Source organism: Cnephaeus nilssonii (genome assembly GCF_951640355.1).
Source record: "Cnephaeus nilssonii genome assembly, chromosome: X".
NCBI lineage: Eukaryota > Metazoa > Chordata > Mammalia > Chiroptera > Vespertilionidae > Cnephaeus > Cnephaeus nilssonii.
In genome coordinates, this window is record NC_137071.1 from 124,744,907 (window position 1) to 124,766,236 (window position 21,330).

A 21,330-nucleotide genomic window follows, 5' to 3' on the forward strand; every position below is an offset into this window, starting at 1 on the left:
TGGGTATCCTCCAGTGTGCAGCAAGTGATATAGTGGGCAGCTGACCTAGCCTGCAGCCACATTTTCAGGCCTTTATTTGGGCTCTTGAATGCCAGGCCCTGACCACAAGCAGCCTCCAGGGGCTTATGGGAGGCAGGGGCTGGCTGACCAGGAAGGGCCAGCTCCACTACCAGCATCTGCCCCGTGCTGGGTAGGGGCGGGGCCAGCCCCTCAGCCTCACCACCCCGCTGCCACTCCTCCCTTTGCATTCTCTGGACTTTAATCATGGGAAGCAGGAGGCAGAGGGGCCTTTGGACCCTGCTGTAGGGGTGGGGACACAGTGCTGGGGGGGCGGAGCGTGGGCCCAGCCCGGGGCTGGGGGTGCAGCACTGGCCTGGGAAGCTAAGACTTCTGCTCCTTGGAACTAGCCTGACCTCTGGCTAGCTGGGCCCCACTCGCCCGCTCACCCCCTAGTCCCATCCTGTCACCAAGACCACTGACACCTTGTCAGCTCTCCTCAGCCCTCTCCTCGCCTCTCCTCTGGCACTCGCTGCCTCTTCCTGTCTTCTCTCTGTGTCCTTTGTCTCGCCCCTTCTCTGTCTTCCTCTTTCTCTGTCTTTCTCCAGTTCTGTCTCACCCTTTCCTTGTCTCTTTCAGTTTCTGGCTGTCTCTCTCCCTCTCCTACAGTGTTTCCTCCACCCACCTGGCCTGGACTCTTCCCCCTTTGGACCCAGAGCTGCTCCTCTCTCCATCCCTCCCCTTATTGTGAGGAGTACCCGATATAAGGGGGAGACCCCTACATATTTTGCCTTTCTCTTTCATCTCCCTCCCCCTCCCCCTCCCCCTCTTCCCTACTCGTGTGGCGTCTGGTGTGAGGAGGGCTCCCTTCCCCCTTCCCTGCTGTGGTGTGCCAGTGTCTCCGTGGCCAAGGTCCCCACGGAGTCACCTGGAACACGGGAGGCCCAGCCCGGCTCTTTTGTCTCTGCTGCCCCCTGTTGTCGTTGTGTTCTGTTTGTGGTTCGAGTGCCGTCCTCTCTTTCTTGACTTTGTGGTTTTTTTCTTTTTTTCTTCCTTCCTTCCTTCCTTCCTTCCTTCCTTCCTTCCTTCCTTCCTTCCTTCCTTCCTTCCTTCCTTCCTTCCCTCCCTTTCTCCGTTTCCTCCCTCCTTTCCTCCTTCTTGCCTCCCTGCCTCACACCCTTCCTCTTCCATCCCCTATCCTCCATCACCCATGCCTCTCATCTTCCCTTTCCCCCTCCCCCACTCACTCACCTCACTGTCCCCATTCCCCACCCTGCCTCTCCCCCACCCTCCCTGTCTCTCTCTGTCTCTCTTTCTCTGTCTCTCGCTGTCTCTCAGGTCCACAGCGTCTCATACTCTACACCAGTATTGCTGTCCTACTCAGGTCCTTGACTCCATGAAGCTTACCCCCTCAGGCAGGCTGGCAGAGAGCAGGTAAGAGCTAGACCCATCCCTCCCCCAATCCTTCACCGGTGCAGACAAATAGGCAAAAACATTGCCACACCCTCCCCTTATCTCCCTCTAGCCCCTGGAGTGACTGTGGCACGGGTGGCAGAGTGAGTGAGGAGAATGATTGGGGGACCAGGTTAGGAGACCAAAGAGGACATTGAGCACCTGTTTATAGTTTGTCCTGCCTTAAAAATTCTTCTCCAGATACCTGTCACCAAAAGCAGGAGTGTTTGGCCCTAGAATATAGAACATTTGAACTGTTTTCAAAGGATGAGTAAGAGTTTGCCATTTGGATAAGATAGGGAAGAGTATTTAGGCAGAGGGAACAATCTGCCCACACCTTGGGAGAACATTATTTCCAACTTAATTGGAAAACACATTTTACATTTTCTAATTATAATGCAATAAAATGAGATATTAATAGCAATGGCAAAAAGGCTAGGCCCATTTGAAAATTTAAAAATAATTATGTTAAAGAGGAAAGAAGAGGGGAATTTATGGACTATTTAGAATAAATGCCAATGAGAATACTGTATATCAAGGCCTATGGAATATGACTATGGGGTTCCCAGAGGAAAATGTGTGGTCTTAAATGCTTTTACCAGAGAACAAGACAGTTTAAATTGAATGAACTCATTATTCCACTCAAGAATGTAGAAAAAGAACATCAAGTGAAAGCAGAATAAAATAATTACTGTAGATAAAAACCAGAAATTAGTGAAATAGAAAACAAAAGATTTGATTGACTAAGAGATAGGTTTTGAAAAGGCCAGTAAACTGGACAAATTGTCCTCTGGCAGATATGTTTGAGAAAAGGCAAGAAAACACAAAATAATCTATGATAAAAGCAATTTAACCACAGATTCTGAGGAGACAATACATGTCATAAGAAAATGCTTTGTATAATTTTATGCCAGTAAATGTGAAAATCTAGATGAAATGGGTGGTATTGTAGGAAAATATAAATTACCAAATGACTTAAGAAGTGGCAGAAAACCTGAGCAGAATAGAATAAGTTTAAAAGATGGCCAAAAAGTTTTCTCCTCAGAAATAATACCAGGCCCAATTGGTACGGAAGTTCTATAGAATCTTGAATGATTCAATGATAATAGGAAAAGATTGACAGCTTCCCAGTTCATTCCAGAAGGCTAGTGTGTGTACACACACACTAGAGGCCCAGTGCATGAATTCGTGCACCAGTGGGGTCCCTCTGCCTGGCCTGCGGGATCAGGCCAAAACTGGCTCTTCAATATTCCCCAAGGGGTCCCGGATTGCGAGAGGGTGCAGGCCAGGCCGAGGGACCCCACTGGTGCAGGTGCACAATCGGGGCCGGGGAGGGACATGGGAGGTTGGTCAGCCAGAGAGGGACCGCAGGAAGGCTCCAGGGCATGTCTGGCTCATCTAGCTCAATCCCGATTGGCCGGACCCCAGCAGCAAGCTAACCTACAAGTCAGAGTGTCTGCCCCCTGGTGGTCAGTGCACGTCATAGTGACTGGTCAACCAGTTGACTGTCTGCCCCCTAGTGGTCAGTGCACGTCATAGTGAGCGGTTGAGTGGCCTTAGCATATCATTAGCATATTACGCTTTGATTGGCTGAACAGCCTACTGATCGACCAGACACAGCATATTAGGCTTTTATTATATAGCATATAAAAATAATAAAAAGAATAAAAATAAACAGAAGGTTAGTATAGCCTGAACCAGTTTGGCTCAGTGGATAGAGCGTCGGCCTGCAGACTGAAAGGTCCCAGGTTTGATTCCAGTCAAGGGCGGGTACCTTGGTTGCAGGCACATCCCCAGTAGGGAGTGTGCAGGAGGCAGCTGATCGAGGTTTCTCTCTCATCGATGTTTCTAACTCTCTATCCCTCTCCCTTCCTCTCTGTAAAAAATCAATAAAATATATTTTTTTAAAAAAGAAAGCTAGTATAATTGGACAGGTTTAGACAAAAAGAGGAAAACTATAGACTAATCTCACATATTAATAGAGTAACAAATATTTTAATTATCAAACTGAATCCATCAGTTTATTAAAAGATGAATGTGTCATGACAAAGGAAGGCTTGTCCCAGTAGTGCAGGGATTGTTCAACATTGGGAAAGATGTTATTGTAATTAATTGCATTAATAGATTCAAGAGAAAGATCATATAACTATCTCCATAAATGCTGGGGGAGAAAATCATCTGGTAAAATTACATATTTATTTATTTATTTATTTATTTATTCATTCATTCTTTATTGATTAAAGTGTTACACATGTCTCCTTTTCCCCCCATTGACCTACATATTCATTCTTGATTTAAAAACTCCTAGTGTCTTAGTTATCTTGCTGCATTGGGGTAATTTGTTACACAGTAATAGATAACTAGTACAGTAAGCTAGGAATCAATTAAAACTTCCTTAACTTGGTAAATAATTTTTGTCAGAAACCAAAGACAATCATCAAATGTAACAGGGAAGTACTAGGTAAATTTCCATTAAATTCAGGAACAAAATAAGCATGACTGCTATCACTGTCATTAGCCATTGTTTTTCTGGAAGTTGAACCAATGGGATTTAAAAAAATAAATAAGTGGTATAAATATTAGAAACAGTCAGAGTTAGCGTGATTTGAAGATCATATGGGTGTCAACTTAGATAAACAGATAAAGCAAAAAATTATTACAACTAATAGGAAAATTCGGTGAGATGGGTAGATACAGGAAAACATACACCTAAACAGTTTCTCTGAATGCTAGCAATAACTAATTAGAAGACATAATAGAAAAAGATTTCATTCACAATAACTAAAAAAATTATAAAATCCCTAGGAATTTACAAGAAATGTGAAATAGTTTTCTATAGAAAACTATAAAAGTTCAGACACACACACAAAAAAAAACACAACTATACAATTTCATCAAAGGCTGTAAGGAAACTTGAATAAATCAAGAGTCCTATCCTATTCCTGGATGGGAAGATTCAACAAGGTAAAAATGACATTTCCTCCTCCTCCCCCCCCCCCCAATTTGGTCAAAAGGTTCTATGCATTTCTCATTCAAATTTCAGTGATATTTTCTTTGAGAATTGGGCAATTGGATTTTGAAGTTCGTTTGGAAGAGTAAATGCCCATGAATTACTAAGAAAAGTTTTTAAAAAGAACAATGAGGGGGGACTTGCCCTAGTTGATACAAAAAATTTACCATAAAACTGCAATAATTAGAAATCATCACAGAAACAGAAGAATGCATAAATGGAACAAAATAGAGAGTTTAGAAACAAATCCAAATGTTCATATGGGAATTTAATTTAGGATAAAGAACACATTTCAAATCAGTGGGATGAGTCAGTAAATGGGATGGGATTATTGGCTACCACTTGGAAAAAAATTAAATTAAAACCCTTACCTCATACATAAACAAATACAAAAAATAAAGCTGTAAAACTGCCAAAGGAAAATCCAGATTTTTTTTTTCACATTTTGTCAATGTAGGGATTTTATTTTTTGCCTCCATGTGTTCTTTTTAAAAAATTTTTATTTTTATTGTTAACTCTACCTGGCCCCCACCCCACCCCCTCACCCCAGGCATTCACTGTACTATTGTTTGTGTCCCTGGGCTATGCATATATGCATAATATGCATATAAATTCTTAGGTTAATCTCTTCCCTTGCCCTCCCCCCCCCCATTTCCCTCTGAGATCTATCAGAATATTTAGTATTAGGGTAGAAAAGCCTTTCTGAGCATGACTTAAAAACCCATAAGCCATAAAGTGAAGAGCAGTAATTTCAACTACATTAAGGTTAAGAACTTCTGTGTGGAGAAGGATGCTATATACAAAGTTGAAACATAAACAACAGGCTAGGAGAAAGTATTTGTTACATAGATATCAGGCAAAGGTTCCTATCTCTGTTTGTATCTATATTGTCTCCTGGAAATCAATAAGAAAAAAGGAAAAAAAATAAGAAAAAAGGTGTAGAACCCATTTAAAATGGAGAAATAACATGATTTGAAAATTCAGGGAAGAAATAGACAATTAACTAATGAATGAGAAAGAATGCTCAAGCTTACTAAAGCCAAAGAAATGTAACTAAAACAACAATGAAGCATCAATTTGGAAGGACTAAAATTTAAAATATTGAAAGGGTTGTGAGGGAACAGAACCTCTCACCTTGATTGGAGTACAAATTGGTACCATTGTTTTAATGGGACAATTTTATTAGTTGCTACCAGAATCTTAAATGTCAGATACTAGTACTTCCAAGCTAGGAACGATGTCTTAAAGCTAGATTTCTCTAAGGTTTTACTACTGTATGGACCCCAATTTGGCTAGCAGAGAGAGGCTTTCCTGAAATACCTCAATTCCAACTGCAAATCTAAGTCATACTTTATCATATATCTTTATAGGATAGCATTCTCAACCAACTCTTTTTAAATGTTTTTCTATTGATTTTGAGAGAGGAAGGGAGAGGGAGAGAAAGACACATCAATGATGAGAGAGCACACCCCTCCCCCCGACTGCCACTGGGGATTGTGCTGCAACCCCAGGCATGTGCCCTGACCAGAAATTGAACTGTGACCTCTTGGTTCATGGGAAAATGCTCAACCACTGAACTACACTGGCTGGGCTCAACCAACTCTTAATGAAAAGCTTGCATGACATATGCTTCTCAAGATAAAAACAGGATTATATTAGCAGGAATACTCTATTTGTATTTAGTCTGTAAAAGTGTTAAAGCAACAGAAATAACTTTTTATCTACATTTTAAACAAAATGTTCATTCCTTTGGCCCAGCAATTCAATGTTTAAGAACTTATCCTTCAAAACTACTTCCAGACATATGCAAAGATATTCATTGCAGCATTGTTTGTAATAGCGAAAATTAAAACTACCTGAATGTCCATTACTAAGGAACAGCTTTTCCTTCATGATCCATCTTCATGATTACTCTGTAGCAGATCAAAAGAAAAAGATTTATCTCAATATACTGGCATGGAAAGATCTCCAAGTTTTATTATTATATGAAAAAAGCAAGTTGCAGAACAGGGCTTATAGTATGCTCCCATTCTTGTAAGGAAAACAAAATCCCCATAACAACAATGACAACATGTTATACGCACCCTGTCACAATTTTGAAAGCATTGGCCTATTTCTTTGGTGCCATTTCCTTGCTTTTACTAACTCATTTCCCTTCTCCTCGATATCTTTTTCCTGTATCCACTGTTCAGATCTTGCTTCTCTTTTTAATAACTAGCTGAAAGACCACCTCATTCATTTAGCAAATGTTTGTCCTGCCTGCCCTTGGTTAGGCCTTGTGCTGAACCTTGGTTGGATATGGGAGTGAACTGTATCTAGTTCTACCATTAGGGAGTTCAACTTTTAGAAGGGAGAGAGACACATAGACAATGACAGTGGAGTATGGTTTGGGATGGGACAGAAGTAGGCTCAGACGGCTGCCAGAGGAGGAGCACCTAACCTTTCTATATCCTACAGGAGGGGACATGTATATTGAGTGTTGAAATAGTAATAGTTTTCCTTCTTCCCCCATCCCTGCCAGAAATAGTTGCCCACTTTTGGCTCTTCCAAGTGGGATGACCTAATGGGGGAAAAATGGTTGAGTCAGTACCTTTATTCAAGTCCAAGTTTGGCCACTTACCAACTCTATGACTTGGGCCAAGACATTTAACATCTGAGCCTCTGTTTCCTCGTCTGTGTAATGAGGATAATGCCTACTTATCTCTCAGGGCTGATTGGAGACGATAAAAGTAAAACTCCTGGGTGACTATCAATTCTTGAAGGGCAGAGACTATCTGTGTCTTGTTTTCCTCCTGGTCGAGTGTGTAGCATTGGATTAGATGGGATCTAAAATCTGTATGTGCCTGGGGATGGTTCTGGAGAAAAGGATGGCCTGGCCATACTGCAGCTTTGGAATGAGGCTGAAAGTAGTACATGGGATGGTACCAAAAGAAGAAAGGTCCTTGTCAGGTCCCTGGCCTTGCATGAAGGTGACACAGGAGGGAAAGTCAAAGTAGGTGGCTCTGGGAAATGGAGCCCAGGCAGGGTATTCTGGCCTTGGGTCTTAGTCCTGTTTGTTTTGTTGTTGTTTTAATATATTTTTATTGATTTCAGCGAGGAAAGGAGAGGGAGAGATAGAAACATCAATGATGAGAGAGAATCATTGATTGGCTGCCTCCTGCACGCCCCTTACTGGGGATCCAGCCCAAAACCCTGGCATGTGCCCCAACTGGGAATGGAACTGTGGCCTCCTGGTTCATAGGTTGACGCTCAACCACTGAGCCACGCCAGCTGGGCTGCTGTTGTTTTTTGTTTTGTTTTTTCTTTGCTGATGCCATCTCTCAATCTCACAATCCAGGGCAGGGGGGCATGGTGGACCAATACTTGCATTGGTGCCAACACATCTCAATTTCAATCCCAACTCTGTCACTCACTAGCTGAACCACTCCACATCTCTTAGCCTACCTCCTTATCTGTTAAAAAGGACACAATACCACCAACATCATGGGGTTTGTTTATTGAAGAGTAGATGAGATCACAAATAGAACTCACCTCGCTGAGTGCCTGGCACACAATGGGTACTCAAAACAGTGTAGCAGTTGTTAGTATTCATTTCAGTAGACACTTATGGAGTTCTGCTGTGGCTACAGCCTGTGCTGGGTAATGGTTCTTGCCTTCCACAAGTTCCCAGTCAGTTGGGGAGACTGAGAAGGGCTATAAGAGAGGAGAGCACAGGGGGCTGTGGAAACCCAGAGGAAGGGATCTGGCCCCAGCTAGGTCTAATGCAGGTCCACTCAGCCTAAGAGCTAAGCCTTAGAGGATATGTAAGAGTTAGCTAGGGACAGAAAGGTGAAGTGTGGAAGAACAGTCCAGTCAGAAGGAACAGTATATACAAAAGAACCTGGATGTTATTGGGTAGAGCCAGAGGTTCTTAACCTGGAGTGTATGGACCCCAGATGGGCTTCAAGTGGCCCATGAGCCTCCTGAAACTGAATGAAAAATGTTGTGTGTGTATACCTATGTGTATTTTTTTGTCAGGGAGATGGTTAATGACTTTCATTAAATACATAAAGAGTTTGTGTTTCTCCCAAAAGGTTAAGAATCAGTGTTTCTGGTGACGAACTGTCATGTGAATGGATTATAAATAGGAGAGGAATTTGGTAACATTTGTCATTTAGAAACATCACATTTGCAGTATGAAAAATGGATTCTGTGCATGGAGGCCAGCTGGAAGACCCAAACTGGAGTGTTAGCATAGAAGAAATGGATTGAGCAGGGCTACTGTTGCACTACTTCAGTGGGCACCATTCACATAGAAGCATTTTAACTTCAAATTATGGAATCTAAATCCTTTGAGAGTTATTAATGAAATAGCACCAATAGAAGTTGAGGGAAAGAGAGGAGTCAAGGATGAATTGGTGTTAGCAGAGGTCCAGGGGGACAGAGTCCAGGGTAATAGTGCAGGAGGAAAAGGGAACCCCTATTAGTGCTAACCCAGCCCCAAAAGTCTTTGGTCCCAGACGTAATTACTACCTTCCATCCTACTCCTGATACTTGGAGATCCTGAGGGACATTGGAGACACTTCTCTATGGATTTTGGAGAGGAATTACTTCTGGTTTGTGAATTTTCTGAAGAAAGTAGTGTTTGAGCCAGTCATTTGACGTTCATAAAGATTGTAAGAGGTAGAAGTGGGAGAGGATGCTCTGAGCGTGTAAACAAAGACCTGGAGGTAAGAAATGGTGAAACTAAACATTGGCGTGTGTCGAGATTAGACATGCTTCAAACAGCTGTCTGGGGAATCCAGGCTTCTTTTTGGTGGTAGGCAGCTGGAGAGCCATGAGCAGTTCTTGAGTAGGGAAAATGACAATATCAAGTGAGCACTTTAGAATGAAGGGAAACTAGGGAGGAGGCTGTTGTAGTAACCCAAGAGAGAGATAAGCTAAGGTATGGCAATGGGGAGGGAGCAGAGGAGATAGATTTGAGAGGTGATTGGGAAGAAGAGAGGACCGGAGTTAAAGACTAAAAAGATAATGGGTGAGGGTGGGAGGTGGAGATGACCGAGGGTGGAGTTCACAGTAAGTGCTAGTGTTCAGACCTGGCAATGCATTCATCCATTTGACAAATATTTATTGAGTCCCAGGCACTGTGCTGGGGATTAGCGGTATAGCACTGAACAAAACAGATGCCTGTCTTGATAGATCTTACAGTGGGTGAGACAGATAATTCATAAGTAAACAACTAAATATATGTAGGCTGTGTCTGGTGCCACACCTATCTTGGGGAGGAATATCAGTGCAAAAGCCCTGAGGCAAGTGCGCTCATTATGTTTGAGAGACATTAGAGAGACCAGTATGATTGCAGAGTGAACAAGGAGCAAGAAGAGTAGAAAATGAGGTGGTAGGGGGCAGGTGATGTATTTATAGCTTTTGGGATCTATTTAGCAGGTACAATAAACAGGATTTGATCACTGGAATTGCTAAGGGAGCAGGAAGAATCTAGGGTGACTCCCAGGTGTGTTCTGGGCTTGGGCAACTGGATGAATGGTGGTGCCTTTGGTAAGGTGGGAAATGCAGGAAGATATGTTTGCGGTGGTAAGATGGTGAGTTAGAGGTGAGCTCTGAAGGCCCTAAGGGCCATCCTGGTGGAGCTTCCAGCAAACCTTAGGCAAGATGGGTCTGGGACCCAGGAGAGAGACCATGCTAGAGAGAGAGCTGCAGGGGTCCTCAGCGATACCTGAAGTTATGCAATGGAATGAGATCAGTGACAGAGTGTGGAATGGAAGAGAACAGCATCAGAGCAGAGCTGGGTAAGAGGTACTAGCACATAAGGAATGGGGAGAGGAAGAAGAGCTGGGGTGGGCAGAGAAGTAGGAGGAAAACCAGCAGGGAGTAGGCTCACTGAAGCAGAGGAAGGAAAGAGCCCTCTGTGCACTGGAGGGGCTTGTTAAGAGTGGCAAATGTTACAGTTGGGGAAGTAAGATGAGGGTGGAAGAGAGTCTGTTGGCTTTAACCACTAGGAGGTCCTGGGCGACCTTACTAAGAGCAGTTTCCATGGCGTGGTGGGCGCATGAGGCAGATTGCAGTGGGTTGAAGAGCTTGTGGGAGGTACTGAAATGGAGATGGCCAGTGTAGACGAATTTCTCAAGAAGTTTAGCTGTGAAGAGGAGAGAGGGGCAGTAAGTGCTAGAGGGAGATGTGGGGGCAGATAGAGGGTTTTTTAATCCCAGATGGGAGAGACTTGAGCTTCTATAAATGTTGGTAGGAAGGAGGCACCGAGAGGGAGAGGTTGAAATACAGAAGGGAGAGGGGATGATTGCTGTGGAGGAGGTAGCAGGGGTGGGCTCCAGAGCCCAGGTGGAGGGACTGGCCTTAAATAGCATAGGGAAAGGAAAGCAGAGGTGGTGGTGATAGTGGGGCGAGGGGAATACAAGGGCATTGAGAAAATTGGTGAAAGAAATGCTTCAGGAAAGTTCAAAGCAATAAATGGGGATTCCTGGCCAAGGGCATGGATGCTGGAGCTAAGAGGAAGCAAAGAATACTTTTGGTTGGGAGTCAGGGAGGGCTTCCTGTAGGAAGCAGCATTTGAGCTGGGCCATGAAGTTCAGATGGGATTTCAATAGGCAAAGATCTGGGCAGAAGGAAGAAATAGAATTAGCAAAGGCATAGAGGCGTGAAGAGGCTGGGCATGCTGATGGAATCATGAACAAGCTAGTTTGATGAAGGCTGGGCATGAGTGAGCAGGATAACATTGATGTCATTGATAACGACAAGTAATAATAAGTTACCATGTATGAAGCACCAGACCTACCCTGTGGTAGGTGCTTTACATACTTGAATTTATTTAATCCCACCAAGCCCTGAGGAATAGCTATTTCCTCATTTTGCAGACAAGGAAAACAAGTCCTAGAGAAGTGAAGAAATAGACCCAAGTTCATCCAGCTAGAAGGTGGTGAGCTGGTAATGAAAACTCAGGTCAGTCTGACTCTAAAGTCCAAGGAGTGGGGAGCCAAAGTGGGTGTCTGAGCAGAAGAGATTCATGGTCAAAGGTGGGCTTCAGGAAGGCTAATGTGGTCCAGGAGGGCAGGAAGAAGAAATCAGGAAATGGCTGCAGTGTCAGGGTGAAGGGTAGCAGGGGCCTGGCCTGGATAGGAGGGAAGTGAGCAGAGGGCCTGGAAGATTATTTGTTCCTCATGACAGCCTTGAGAGATGTGGAGCCTGCTTCTCCTTTTATAGATGAGGAATGGGAGACTCAGAAAGGGGGAGCTACTTGCTCGGGACTTGAGCCCTGGTTCATGTGATTCTGTTGACTCAGGGGCTCTGTGGAACAATGTGTCAGAGGGAATTCTGACTACAAGGAGGGTGTGTGTGCAAGCGTGCCTGCGTGCGCATGTATGAGTGTGAGCGTGCTGCGTGTGAGTGTGAGCGTGCCTGCGTGTGTGTGCGTGCGCATGCTTGTCTGTCTGTGAGATGGACAGCAGTGCCTTCCCTTGCCTATCCTCTTTCCTTCCCACCTTTTTCCAATCCTCCAATTTCCTGGATTCCATACCTACTGCCTCTCCCAAGCCCAGGGGTCCAGGAGTGGAGTGATACTGTTTCATGGGCTCTCTGCAGATCAGGCTTTTCACTCCCAAGGCACGGGGTCCCACAGCCCCGACCCCTAGCCCTACTGTCTGTCCACCCACCCCTTGAAACTGTAGTGCAGCTCCAGTGACTGCCACATGCAGACTGGCCCCTGGGACCACTCCGCAGTGCTCTCAGGACAGGCGTTTATTCCTGCAATGACTCCTCCCTGCCTCTGTGGCACTTCTGTGTGGGTGCAAATGGCCACCCTGGGAATTACATTCAGCTCATGAGCAGTGAATAACCACCACCACCACCACCACATCCCCATTGCTCTTCTTTGCCAGGCACTTGACGTATGTTCCAGTCCTTTCAACAACCCAGTGGGGTTGGCCTGTGAGCCCCATTTTTTACAGATGAGAAAACTGAGGCTCCAAGAGGGGTGATAATATGCCTTGGGGACATAGCCTGGAAGCACTTGTACAGCTGGTATTGGAACCCAGGTCTGTTTGCATTCAAAGCTGTGAGCTTTCCCACACTCCATTTCTAAGTATCTCCTAGTTTCCCAAGCCCGAGCCTTCAGGAAATACAAATCTTTGTCCTTCCGGGGCAGGGTGGATTTCTAGAGCTAGTGCCAAATTCACCAAAGGCCCTAGAGGGATGAGTCTGAGGCTTGGAACTCCAGGTTTACATCCTGACTCTAACTCTCATCCAGGTATGTGGCCTGGGGCAGCTAATCTACCCTCTCTGAGCTTCCATTCCCTATCTCTCAAATGTTGCAAGGTTGGGGGGGGGGGGGGAGGGAGTTAAATGAGGTGAAGTACTGCAAAGTGCTCTAGAGGGCAAATTGCTACTATTTATATTCAAATAAAAGTTGGGTGCCGGTCTGGTCTGCTGTGGAGTTTGTATACTCTTCCTAAAACCTGAGACTGAGCCCTAGTAGGGTGTGGCCAAGCACAATCTGGCTGGCCTCCCCATTCTGACCTCCACCATTGCCCCACCTCCCTGGTTCCAGCCCTTCATGTATCTCCCCTGCTCTGCAAACTAATGCCTCTGCCTCTCTCTGTCACCCGCCGCCTGTGGCCTCTACCCTGCCCTTCCTGGTCCCAGGGAAGAGGAGGAGGAGGAGACTGAGGAAGAGGAAGAGGAAGACGCTCATCAGTTCTGCTGTCCAGCCTCCGAGTGCAGCAGTCCCTCCTCTCGGTAACTGAGAGGACAAGGGCCATTTTCTATGCAGAAGCAAAAGCCTTAACCAGCCCCCTGCCCCCTTCCCCGCATCCCCCGTGGGACCCCATTCCTGCTTCAAGAACCAGATGGGCAAGCATAGTGCCCCTTCCCTCCCCCACCTCCTTCTTGGAATTTCTACCCCCACTGCTGTCTCCCCTGGACTCCAGCCCCCGAAATTATAAAGGCTGGAGCCTTAGATCTGACTAAAATGTGGGAGCAGCAGAGCTTGGAGCTTGGAACGTGGACCCTCCCACACCTGCACCCCACTTCCCAGGCACCCTGGAGCCTGCCACTCCTGGAGAGGTCTCCAAATGACATCCCAAGGACCTACCTCTGTCCTCTGTGAGCACAAACAGAGATGCAGGGTGCCTAGGGCTCAGAGGACCAGACGGGGGCGGGCCCCGACCTGCCGAGTTCCCCCCGTCGCTCTCCCTTGCTGTGGCCATTGCTGCCATCTCTTCCACTGCTTGAGGGCTTTGTCCCATGCCCCCTGCCACTCCCATAGTGCTCTGTAAATATGATCAGGAGGAAAAGGCCTTTCAGAGTGGGTGTTGCTGTGTACAAAGGAATTTCCATCAATAAAAGCTGATCTCTTCTCTCTGTCTGATGTATGTTCCACCCCACCCCTGCTTCCCTCTCCCTGTCCTCACCAGGGCCTTACCTGCTTTCTTATCCAGGGCTGGGAACAGTGGCTGGGAGAGAGAATAGGGTTTAATTTGAGGTATTGTCAACACCCTAATCATGAATGAATGGTGTGGTGTTCTCACCACATGCAAGCCTGTTGCCTTCTCCAGCCCTCAGCCTGAGGAAGTGTGAGCTGGCCAACTTGGACGAGTCACTTGGCCTCTCTGCTACCTAATTTCCTCATGTGTAAAAGGAGGAGGGAGGTTTGACCAGAGGATCTCCAAGGGTTCTCCAGCTCTGACAGTCTGTCAACCTGAGATGCCAGAGTGGGTGTTGCTGTGTACAAAGGAATTTCCATCAGTGATAAGAAAGTGTGAATTAAAGATATGATCATCCAGTGATACAGTTCATGCAATCCTGTAGTTTCTATTTCTACAGTGATTTTGGATTCTCCAATATCCTGTGGTTTTAAGATTTTATGATTCTGACATTTCAAAAAATTTCTGATGGTGGGATTTAAATATTCTGAGATGTTAAGAGTCCTTGATTCTGTACTTTCGAGATTTTGATTCTACAGTTGTAGGGATCTCTGGATCTGAGGGGAAGCCATTTCCCCCAGATGCAATGATCCTAAATGTTTATGCATCTGCCAGAAGCTGGTTCTAAGAATCCCTGGAGGCTGTCGGCAGGAGGATGAAAGGTGTCCTTTATGGGCTATAGGACCCACATCTTCTATCATGTGTCTATGTTAGGAGCAAATCCAGGAGATTCCCAAGTGGGCACATACCCCAAGACTTTCCCTTTCTGTGCCTTTAGCAGTAGATGAATCTGCTTTTACCTCTGGTTCTGCTGCTTATTCTCTGTGTAAACTGGAGCAAGGATTTTCTTCTTGTGCTTCATTTTCCTCCTGAGTACAGTGAGACTATACCTCTCTGGGTTGTCATGCAGATTAGCAAGAAAACACAAGGAGCCCAGCATGGGGTCTGGTGCATGGTTGGGCAAGTGTGCAGTGATTGGTGGCTCTTGTTTTGATTAAGGCCCAGATGAGAATCCCTCCTCTCCTTTCTTTCCTCCTTCCCTTCAGCATCTCAATCACATTGATCCCATAGTTTTTCCAGAGGCTCACCTCATTCTCTCACTCATTGCTTCACTCAGTCACTCAACTCATCTACTCATTTATTCATTCATACTCTCATTTATTTCTTCCCTCCCTCTCTTCCTCTCTCCCTTATTGATTCTTCTACCTATTGTGTGCAAGGCTTCAAGCTATGTACTGAGAGGGATCAAAAGACAGTGGCTGTGTTCTCCACAAGTTCTCTATCTCCCAGAGGAGATGAGAAATCTTTTGGGAAAATAGGCAGGCTGTGAAGGGTTGAAATGATTGAGCATACCTGGCTTCAGTAATGAGCTAAATATGTTCTTGGCCCCAAGAGAAGAGAAATATTAAGGTGGGCTGAGGGGTGGTGTCCAAGAGAGCTTGCTGGAGAAGGATGGACAAGAGTGGAAGGTTGGGAAGAGTTTGAATAGGTGTAGAGAGTGAGAAGGCATTACAGGAGAGAGAAACAGAATGGACAAAAGCCTGGTAGAGAGCTCTAGGGTTGTGTTGGGGAATGGTGTGTATATTGCTCTGTTTGACTGACTCTCCAGGGCACGTGGGTCTAGGTGACCCACGTCTGGGAAGTGGGAGAACATTTGATTGGAGACAGAAGGAAGTAGGGAGGCCAAGGGTCCAACTAAATCAAGAGAAGAGGCAAGTCAGGGTCAGATGGCCAGTGTGGGAGGTACGGTGTAGACTCCTGTGTAGGCAACTGAATTGGCTGAGGTCCTGTGCTGTGGAAAGGGGGTAGGATTCTATCAGTTGTGATGGAAATGTGTGTGCCTGTGCATATGTGTGCATGTCTTTGCATGAGGCGGCAGGTCTAACCGGAGCAAGAGACTGTACACTGGTATATATCTGAGGGAATGTGATTGTGTGAGGCTGGGTGTGAGGAATTCTGAGTGTGTGAGGTCATTTGTGTGAGGTGGCGACTTTCTGTACCTGGTGGAGAGAATCACAAGACTGGATGTGGGTGGCTTTTGTGCATAGTGGGCTGTGGCTTCTAGAGGGATAGTCATCAGGCAGGATAGTCACACGGACACACATGACTACCACCTGTGCTCTTAGGGTACCAAGGTGGCTGCTTGCTGTGTGCTGGGCCTGGGCCTGGAGGATCCACAGAGATGACTCACACAAGCCAGTGCCCTTGGGAAAGAGGAGCAGGGTGGGTGGTGGACACTTCAATAGATAACCACAAGTTAGCTGGAGATGAGGACCACGGTGACAGGTGACATGAGTACACTGGATACAGGGGGGAGTAGCTGACCCTGTCAGATACTGAGTCAGAACCAACCTCTCAGGAGGGCTCGCCTGCACAGGGTGCTGCAGGATGCAGATGAGCTTCCCCAGACCAATGGAGTCTGCAGGTAAAGGGGAGAGGGAGGGCACCCCCAGTGGAAGAAACCAAGGAAGAGCATGAGCTCAGGCATGGCAGTGCCCATCAGCTCGATGCCTAGGAAGTGCAAGCAGCCTGCTGTTGCCTACTCTAGGAGCTTAAAGGTTGGGGAGGGGGAGGCTGGACAGATTCAGCTAAAAAGCCAAAAAGGGGACTTGGTTTTTTGTGGTTATTTGTGTAACATGGTTTATTTCCCCTCATGCAGATAGGGGACTTAGATTCTCATCCTGTGCGACCCTGGGCAAGTCACTTTGCATGCTGGGACCTCGTTTTGCATCTGTGGGATTGTCAGGTTCATAAAGTCCATTCCAGTGTGAATCTCCTACCCTCAGCCAGCCCAACCCATGAGCCATTGCTCTCGCAGCTGGCACTTCTGCCTTCTCACCTCGGGCTTTCCTGGTTCCTCCTGGGTTGCTTCCTCACTCATGCACTCCACAAGTATTTCCCAGCCTCTGGCCCTCCGCATGCCCCTGTGGGAAGGCAATGGAAGCTGGAAAATGCAGGACTCCATCTTGGAGGGGCTACTCAGTGCGTGGTGGTAAGAGCAGGAGCCTTGATATGATTCCTGGCTCCACCACGGCTGAGCTTTGAGACTGTGGGTAAGCTCCTTCATCTCTCGGTACCTCAGTTTCCTCATCTGTGTTATCCCCATCAGGAGAACAACCCAGACCTTGCAGGGTTGCTAGGCCTAGCAAAAAGTAGCTACTCAGTACATGATACCTATTATTTTTAGGGCTGCAAAGAAGCGGAGCTGGGATTCAAACCCAGGTCTGTGTGCTTGCCAGCCCGTGTTCGCCACTCTCTATCCAGGCTCCCTTCTCCCCTGCCAGCCCCTGGGCCAAGCCAGGCTGGCCTCAGGTTTGGGATCTCTTGTGTTGCTGGGATTGGACCCAGAAACAGTTTGCAGAAGTCTTCCTCCAGAGCCCGGCGCCCCTGGCCTCATCTAGGTGCACTGACCTCCTCCTCTTGTTTTCTCATCTCTCACTTCCGGTCCCCCGCCCCTTCCAGCCCAAGTTGTCATGGGGATACTCTTCAGCATCCCTGGCTTCCTCTTGCCCTCATCTTATGGTATCTATAGCAACAGCCCCCATTCATTTCCATGGCAACTGCATCCTGATCCCATCCCCTGCTGGCTGCCTGGCTCCGGGCAGTGCCAATAAAGGGAAGGAGGGAGAGAGACCTCCCATTCAGAGCAGCAACCCCGGAGGGTTGGTACCTCTGCCATGGGCAGTCTACCATGAATCCATACAGAACGTCCTGCCCCGTTTCTCCCCGTCTTAGTGCCTTGACTCACAAGGTCCTTCACTCCTCATCTCTATCACCTCTCCTTAGCCAAGGCACCATTCAATAGCTTCCTCCCACAGGAGGCCTTCAGGCAGCAGAGGAACTAACAGGGCTTGGAGTCCCTGTTCTGCCACTTGCTGAGACCTTTGGCAGTCACTTCCGCGTTCGGAGCCTTTTTGCTCACATTCAGAATAGGGATCCTAATTCTTCCTTCACGTTTGCCTTGCAGATTAAATAATGTGCAGAAAATGCCTGACACAGGGAAGGTGCACCGTAAGTGCGAGTTTATTTTTATTCTGCTCAGCCACCCCCAAGCAGGGGGAATCTTTCTCCTGAGCTCCCCCAGCACTTCCTCTGTTCTCCAGCCCTGAGAACTTTCAGCTTTGTACTGTGGTTATTTGTGTAACGTGGTTTATTTCCCCTGATGCAGAAGATGCTCTCAGTTCCCCCCCAGAATAGCCCAGCAGAGAGTGCACATGGGGCGCAGGTGTGTGTGTGTGTGTGTGTGTGTGTGTGTGTGTGTGTGTGTGTGTGTGAGAGAGAGAGAGAGAGAGAAAGAGAGAGAGAGAGAGAGAGAGAGAGAGAGATTTTCCATCTGATCAGCTGTCTCTGAGACAGTGGTCGGCAAACTCATTAGTCAACAGAGCCAGATATCAACAGGACAACGATTGAAATTTCTTTTGAGAGCCACATTTTTTAAACTTAAACTTCTTCTAACGCCACTTCTTCAACATAGACTCACCCAGGCCGTGGTATTTTGTGGAAGAGCCACACTCAAGGGGCCAAAGAGCCGCATGTGGCTCGCGAGCCGCAGTTTGCCGACCACTGCTCTGAGAGCAATGCCCCCAAGCATCGTCCTTTTTGCCAGGCCCTCTAGGGGGAGCCTGAGCTGACAGCCTGACCTCCCTGCCACTATTCTCTTTGCAACCAAAGGAGGGTGTGGAGCTCCCAAGGGGGTAATTGCCAAAGGGTGGAGAGTCAAGAGCAGCACAGAGCTAGAAGTGGGGAGAGACAGCAAGATGTCATGAAAAGACAGCCTGGGCCCAAATGTTGTGGCTCAGAGGTCTAGCGTCAATCTATGGACCGGGAGGTCACATTTGATTCCCAGTCAGGGCGCATGCCCAGGTTGTAGGGCGTGCAAGAGGCAGCTGGTAGATGATTTTCTCTCACTGTTGTTTCTATTCCTCTTTCCCTTCCTCTCTCTGAAATTAAAAAAAAAAAAAAGACAGTCTAGGCCCTAGATTTGCACCCTGACTTTCTCGCTTAATAGCTGTGTGACCTTGAGCCCGTTTACATCACCTCTCTGAGCCTCAGTGTCCTCATCTATAAAATGGTGCCTGCCTCAGTCAGTTGTGAGGCTTCAATGAACTAACTAATGCCCTTGTTTTAAGGATCGTGGTGACTAGAAGCCCTATGGCAGCACAGAGAAGGGGCCTGCAAGCCAACCTGTGTGGAGGGGGCGGGCAGGCATGGAAGGGCAGGCCTGAGCTAAATGTTGGAGGGTGAGCAGAAGGTTGCCAGATTGGGGTATTGGGGACAGTGGGCATAAGAGACAGAGATCGGGTCAGGAGAGCCATTCCGTGGTGAAGAAGATGGAGATTGTCCCATGGGTGATAATTCCTGAAACACCTGTTAGATAATGTCCCTCCTCCACTCATCTCAATCAGAGCAAAAACCAATCTTTATTGCCTCAGTGGTTAGAGCATCAGCCCACACACTGAAGGGTTGTAGGTTCAATTCCCGGTCAAGGGCATGTACCTGGGTTGCAGGTTTGATCCCCGGCCCTGGTGGGGATGTGTGCAGGAGATCGATGTGTCTCTCACACCAATGTTTCTCTCTTCCTCTCTGTCTGTCTGTCTGTCTGTCTCTCCCCCTCCCTTCCATACACTCTAAAAAAAAAAAATCAATGGATCCTGGCTGGCATGTTGAGCGTTGACCTATGAACCAGGAGGTCATGGTTTGTTTCCCGGTCAGGGCACATGCCCAGGTTGTGGGCTCAATCCCCAGTGTGGGGTATGCAAGAGGCAGCCAGTTGATGATTCTCTCTCATCATTGATATTTCTATCTCACTCCCTCTCCCTTCCTCTCTGAAATCAGTAAAAATATTTTAAAAAATAAAAAATGAATGAAAAAAAAAATCCCCGGGTGAGGAGTAACAGCAACAAAAAGTCAGTCTTTGTTATGGGCTCAATGCCCTCATGATTTGGCCCCTTGTTACCTCTCTGATCTTATCTCCTGTCACTTTCCTTACTGTCACTCTGCTCCAGCTACACTGTTCCTCAATCAATCATGCCAGGCACAGTTCTACCTCAGGGCCTTTGCACTGGTTCTGCCCTCTGTCTGCACTGCTCTTGCCTCAGATAGCCACACAGCTCACTCTTTCACTTCCATCAGGGCTCTGCTGATAGGCCGTTTCTTCAAAAAGACCTTCCCTGGCCACCACAGCAGCTTCCTTCCTAGCACTTACCTCTCTACCTGAAATGATAGTATATATGTATAGTCTGCTTCTCCCGCTACAATGTCACCTCCCTGAGGGAACAGATCATCTGTGTCTTGTTCGCTGTTACATTTGCAGCCCCCAGCACTGTGCCTGGCACAGAGAGAGTGCTCAGTCATTGTTCGCTGGTTGAGTCACGGGGAGCCATAGAAGCGTTTTAGTGGGAGAGCGAAATAGATTTGTACTTGGGAAAGCTCTCTCTGGCCACAGGATGGAGAAAGGATTAGACGCTGTGGTCAAAATTTAGGTGAGAGGCCCTAGCTGGTTTGACTCGGTGCATAGAGTGTTGGCTCACGGACTGAAGGGTCCTGGGTTCGATTCCGGTCAAGGGCACATACTGGTTGCAGGCTCAATCCCCCACCCTTGAGCCTTGGTCGGGCGCATGCGGGAGGCAACCAATGGATTTGTCTCTCTTACGTTGGTGTTTCTGTCTCTCCCCCTCCCTCCCACTCTCTCTAAAAATCAATGGAAAAATATCCTCGGGTGAGGATTAACAAACAAAAAATGTAGGTGAAAGGGCTTACCTGTCCTCTCAGCTAATAAGCCTACCAGAGCTCCTTCATTGACTCCCTTACTCTGGAAGTTTTTATTGAGCACCTACTCTCTCCAGGCCTTGTACTCTGTGTTCCTTAGGAGATTACCAAATTCTCTTCTTGGGCTGGGATTCTGGGAGTCATGACCACAAGTAGCGGTCACGCTTTGCCAAAGCTAACCTGTGCCATAAAAAGGGGGAGCTCAGAACAGGATCAGGCATGGCTTCTGGCTGGAGGCGGGCTCCGGGAGGGCTTCTTGGTGGTGGCATATGACCCGAATCTTGATGGAACTGGGTTGTGGGGGGATTTCTCAGATTGCAGATGGCGGAGATGATAGGGACTGCATTCCAGGTGAAAGGTACTGTATGCGCAGCTTTGGTGGTGGAAAGCAGAAGAGTATTGGGGAGAAACAGGATCCGGGCCAGGCTGGAGGGAGGGGTGGCTGGGGTAGGGGACTGGCAACCAACCCTGCATGGCTTAATGTTGAAGAGTGTGCTCTGGAGTCAGACTGCCTGGACTTGGATCCTGGCTCTGTCATGAATAGCTGCGCGTGATCATAGATATGTTCCTTAAGCTCTCTGGGCCTCGGTTCCTTGATGTGTAACATGAAGATAAATAACAATACCTATTTCATAGGGTTGTTTGGAAGAGTAAACAAGTTATTAAATGTGAAGT

General features: G+C 47.0%; 1 protein-coding gene across 8 annotated transcripts in view; it reads left to right on the forward strand.

The window, feature by feature from the left end:
- Positions 1 to 21,330, forward strand: part of IQSEC2 (IQ motif and Sec7 domain ArfGEF 2) — an 84,980-nt gene that overhangs the window by 40,365 nt on the left and 23,285 nt on the right. For 2 of the 8 annotated variants that reach the window (XM_079764836.1, XM_079764834.1), the window contains 2 exons: positions 1,336 to 1,431; positions 13,109 to 14,075. The exons of 3 other annotated variants lie outside the window; for them this stretch is intronic. In XM_079764836.1, the coding sequence (XP_079620962.1) occupies positions 1,336 to 1,431; positions 13,109 to 13,205 (193 nt within the window). In that variant the 3' untranslated portion in view covers positions 13,206 to 14,075. Of the gene's footprint in view, positions 1 to 1,335; positions 1,432 to 13,108; positions 14,076 to 17,856; positions 17,899 to 21,330 lie in introns of those variants that run through there. 3 more of the 8 variants (XM_079764835.1, XM_079764830.1, XM_079764832.1) reach the window with 2 other exon arrangements.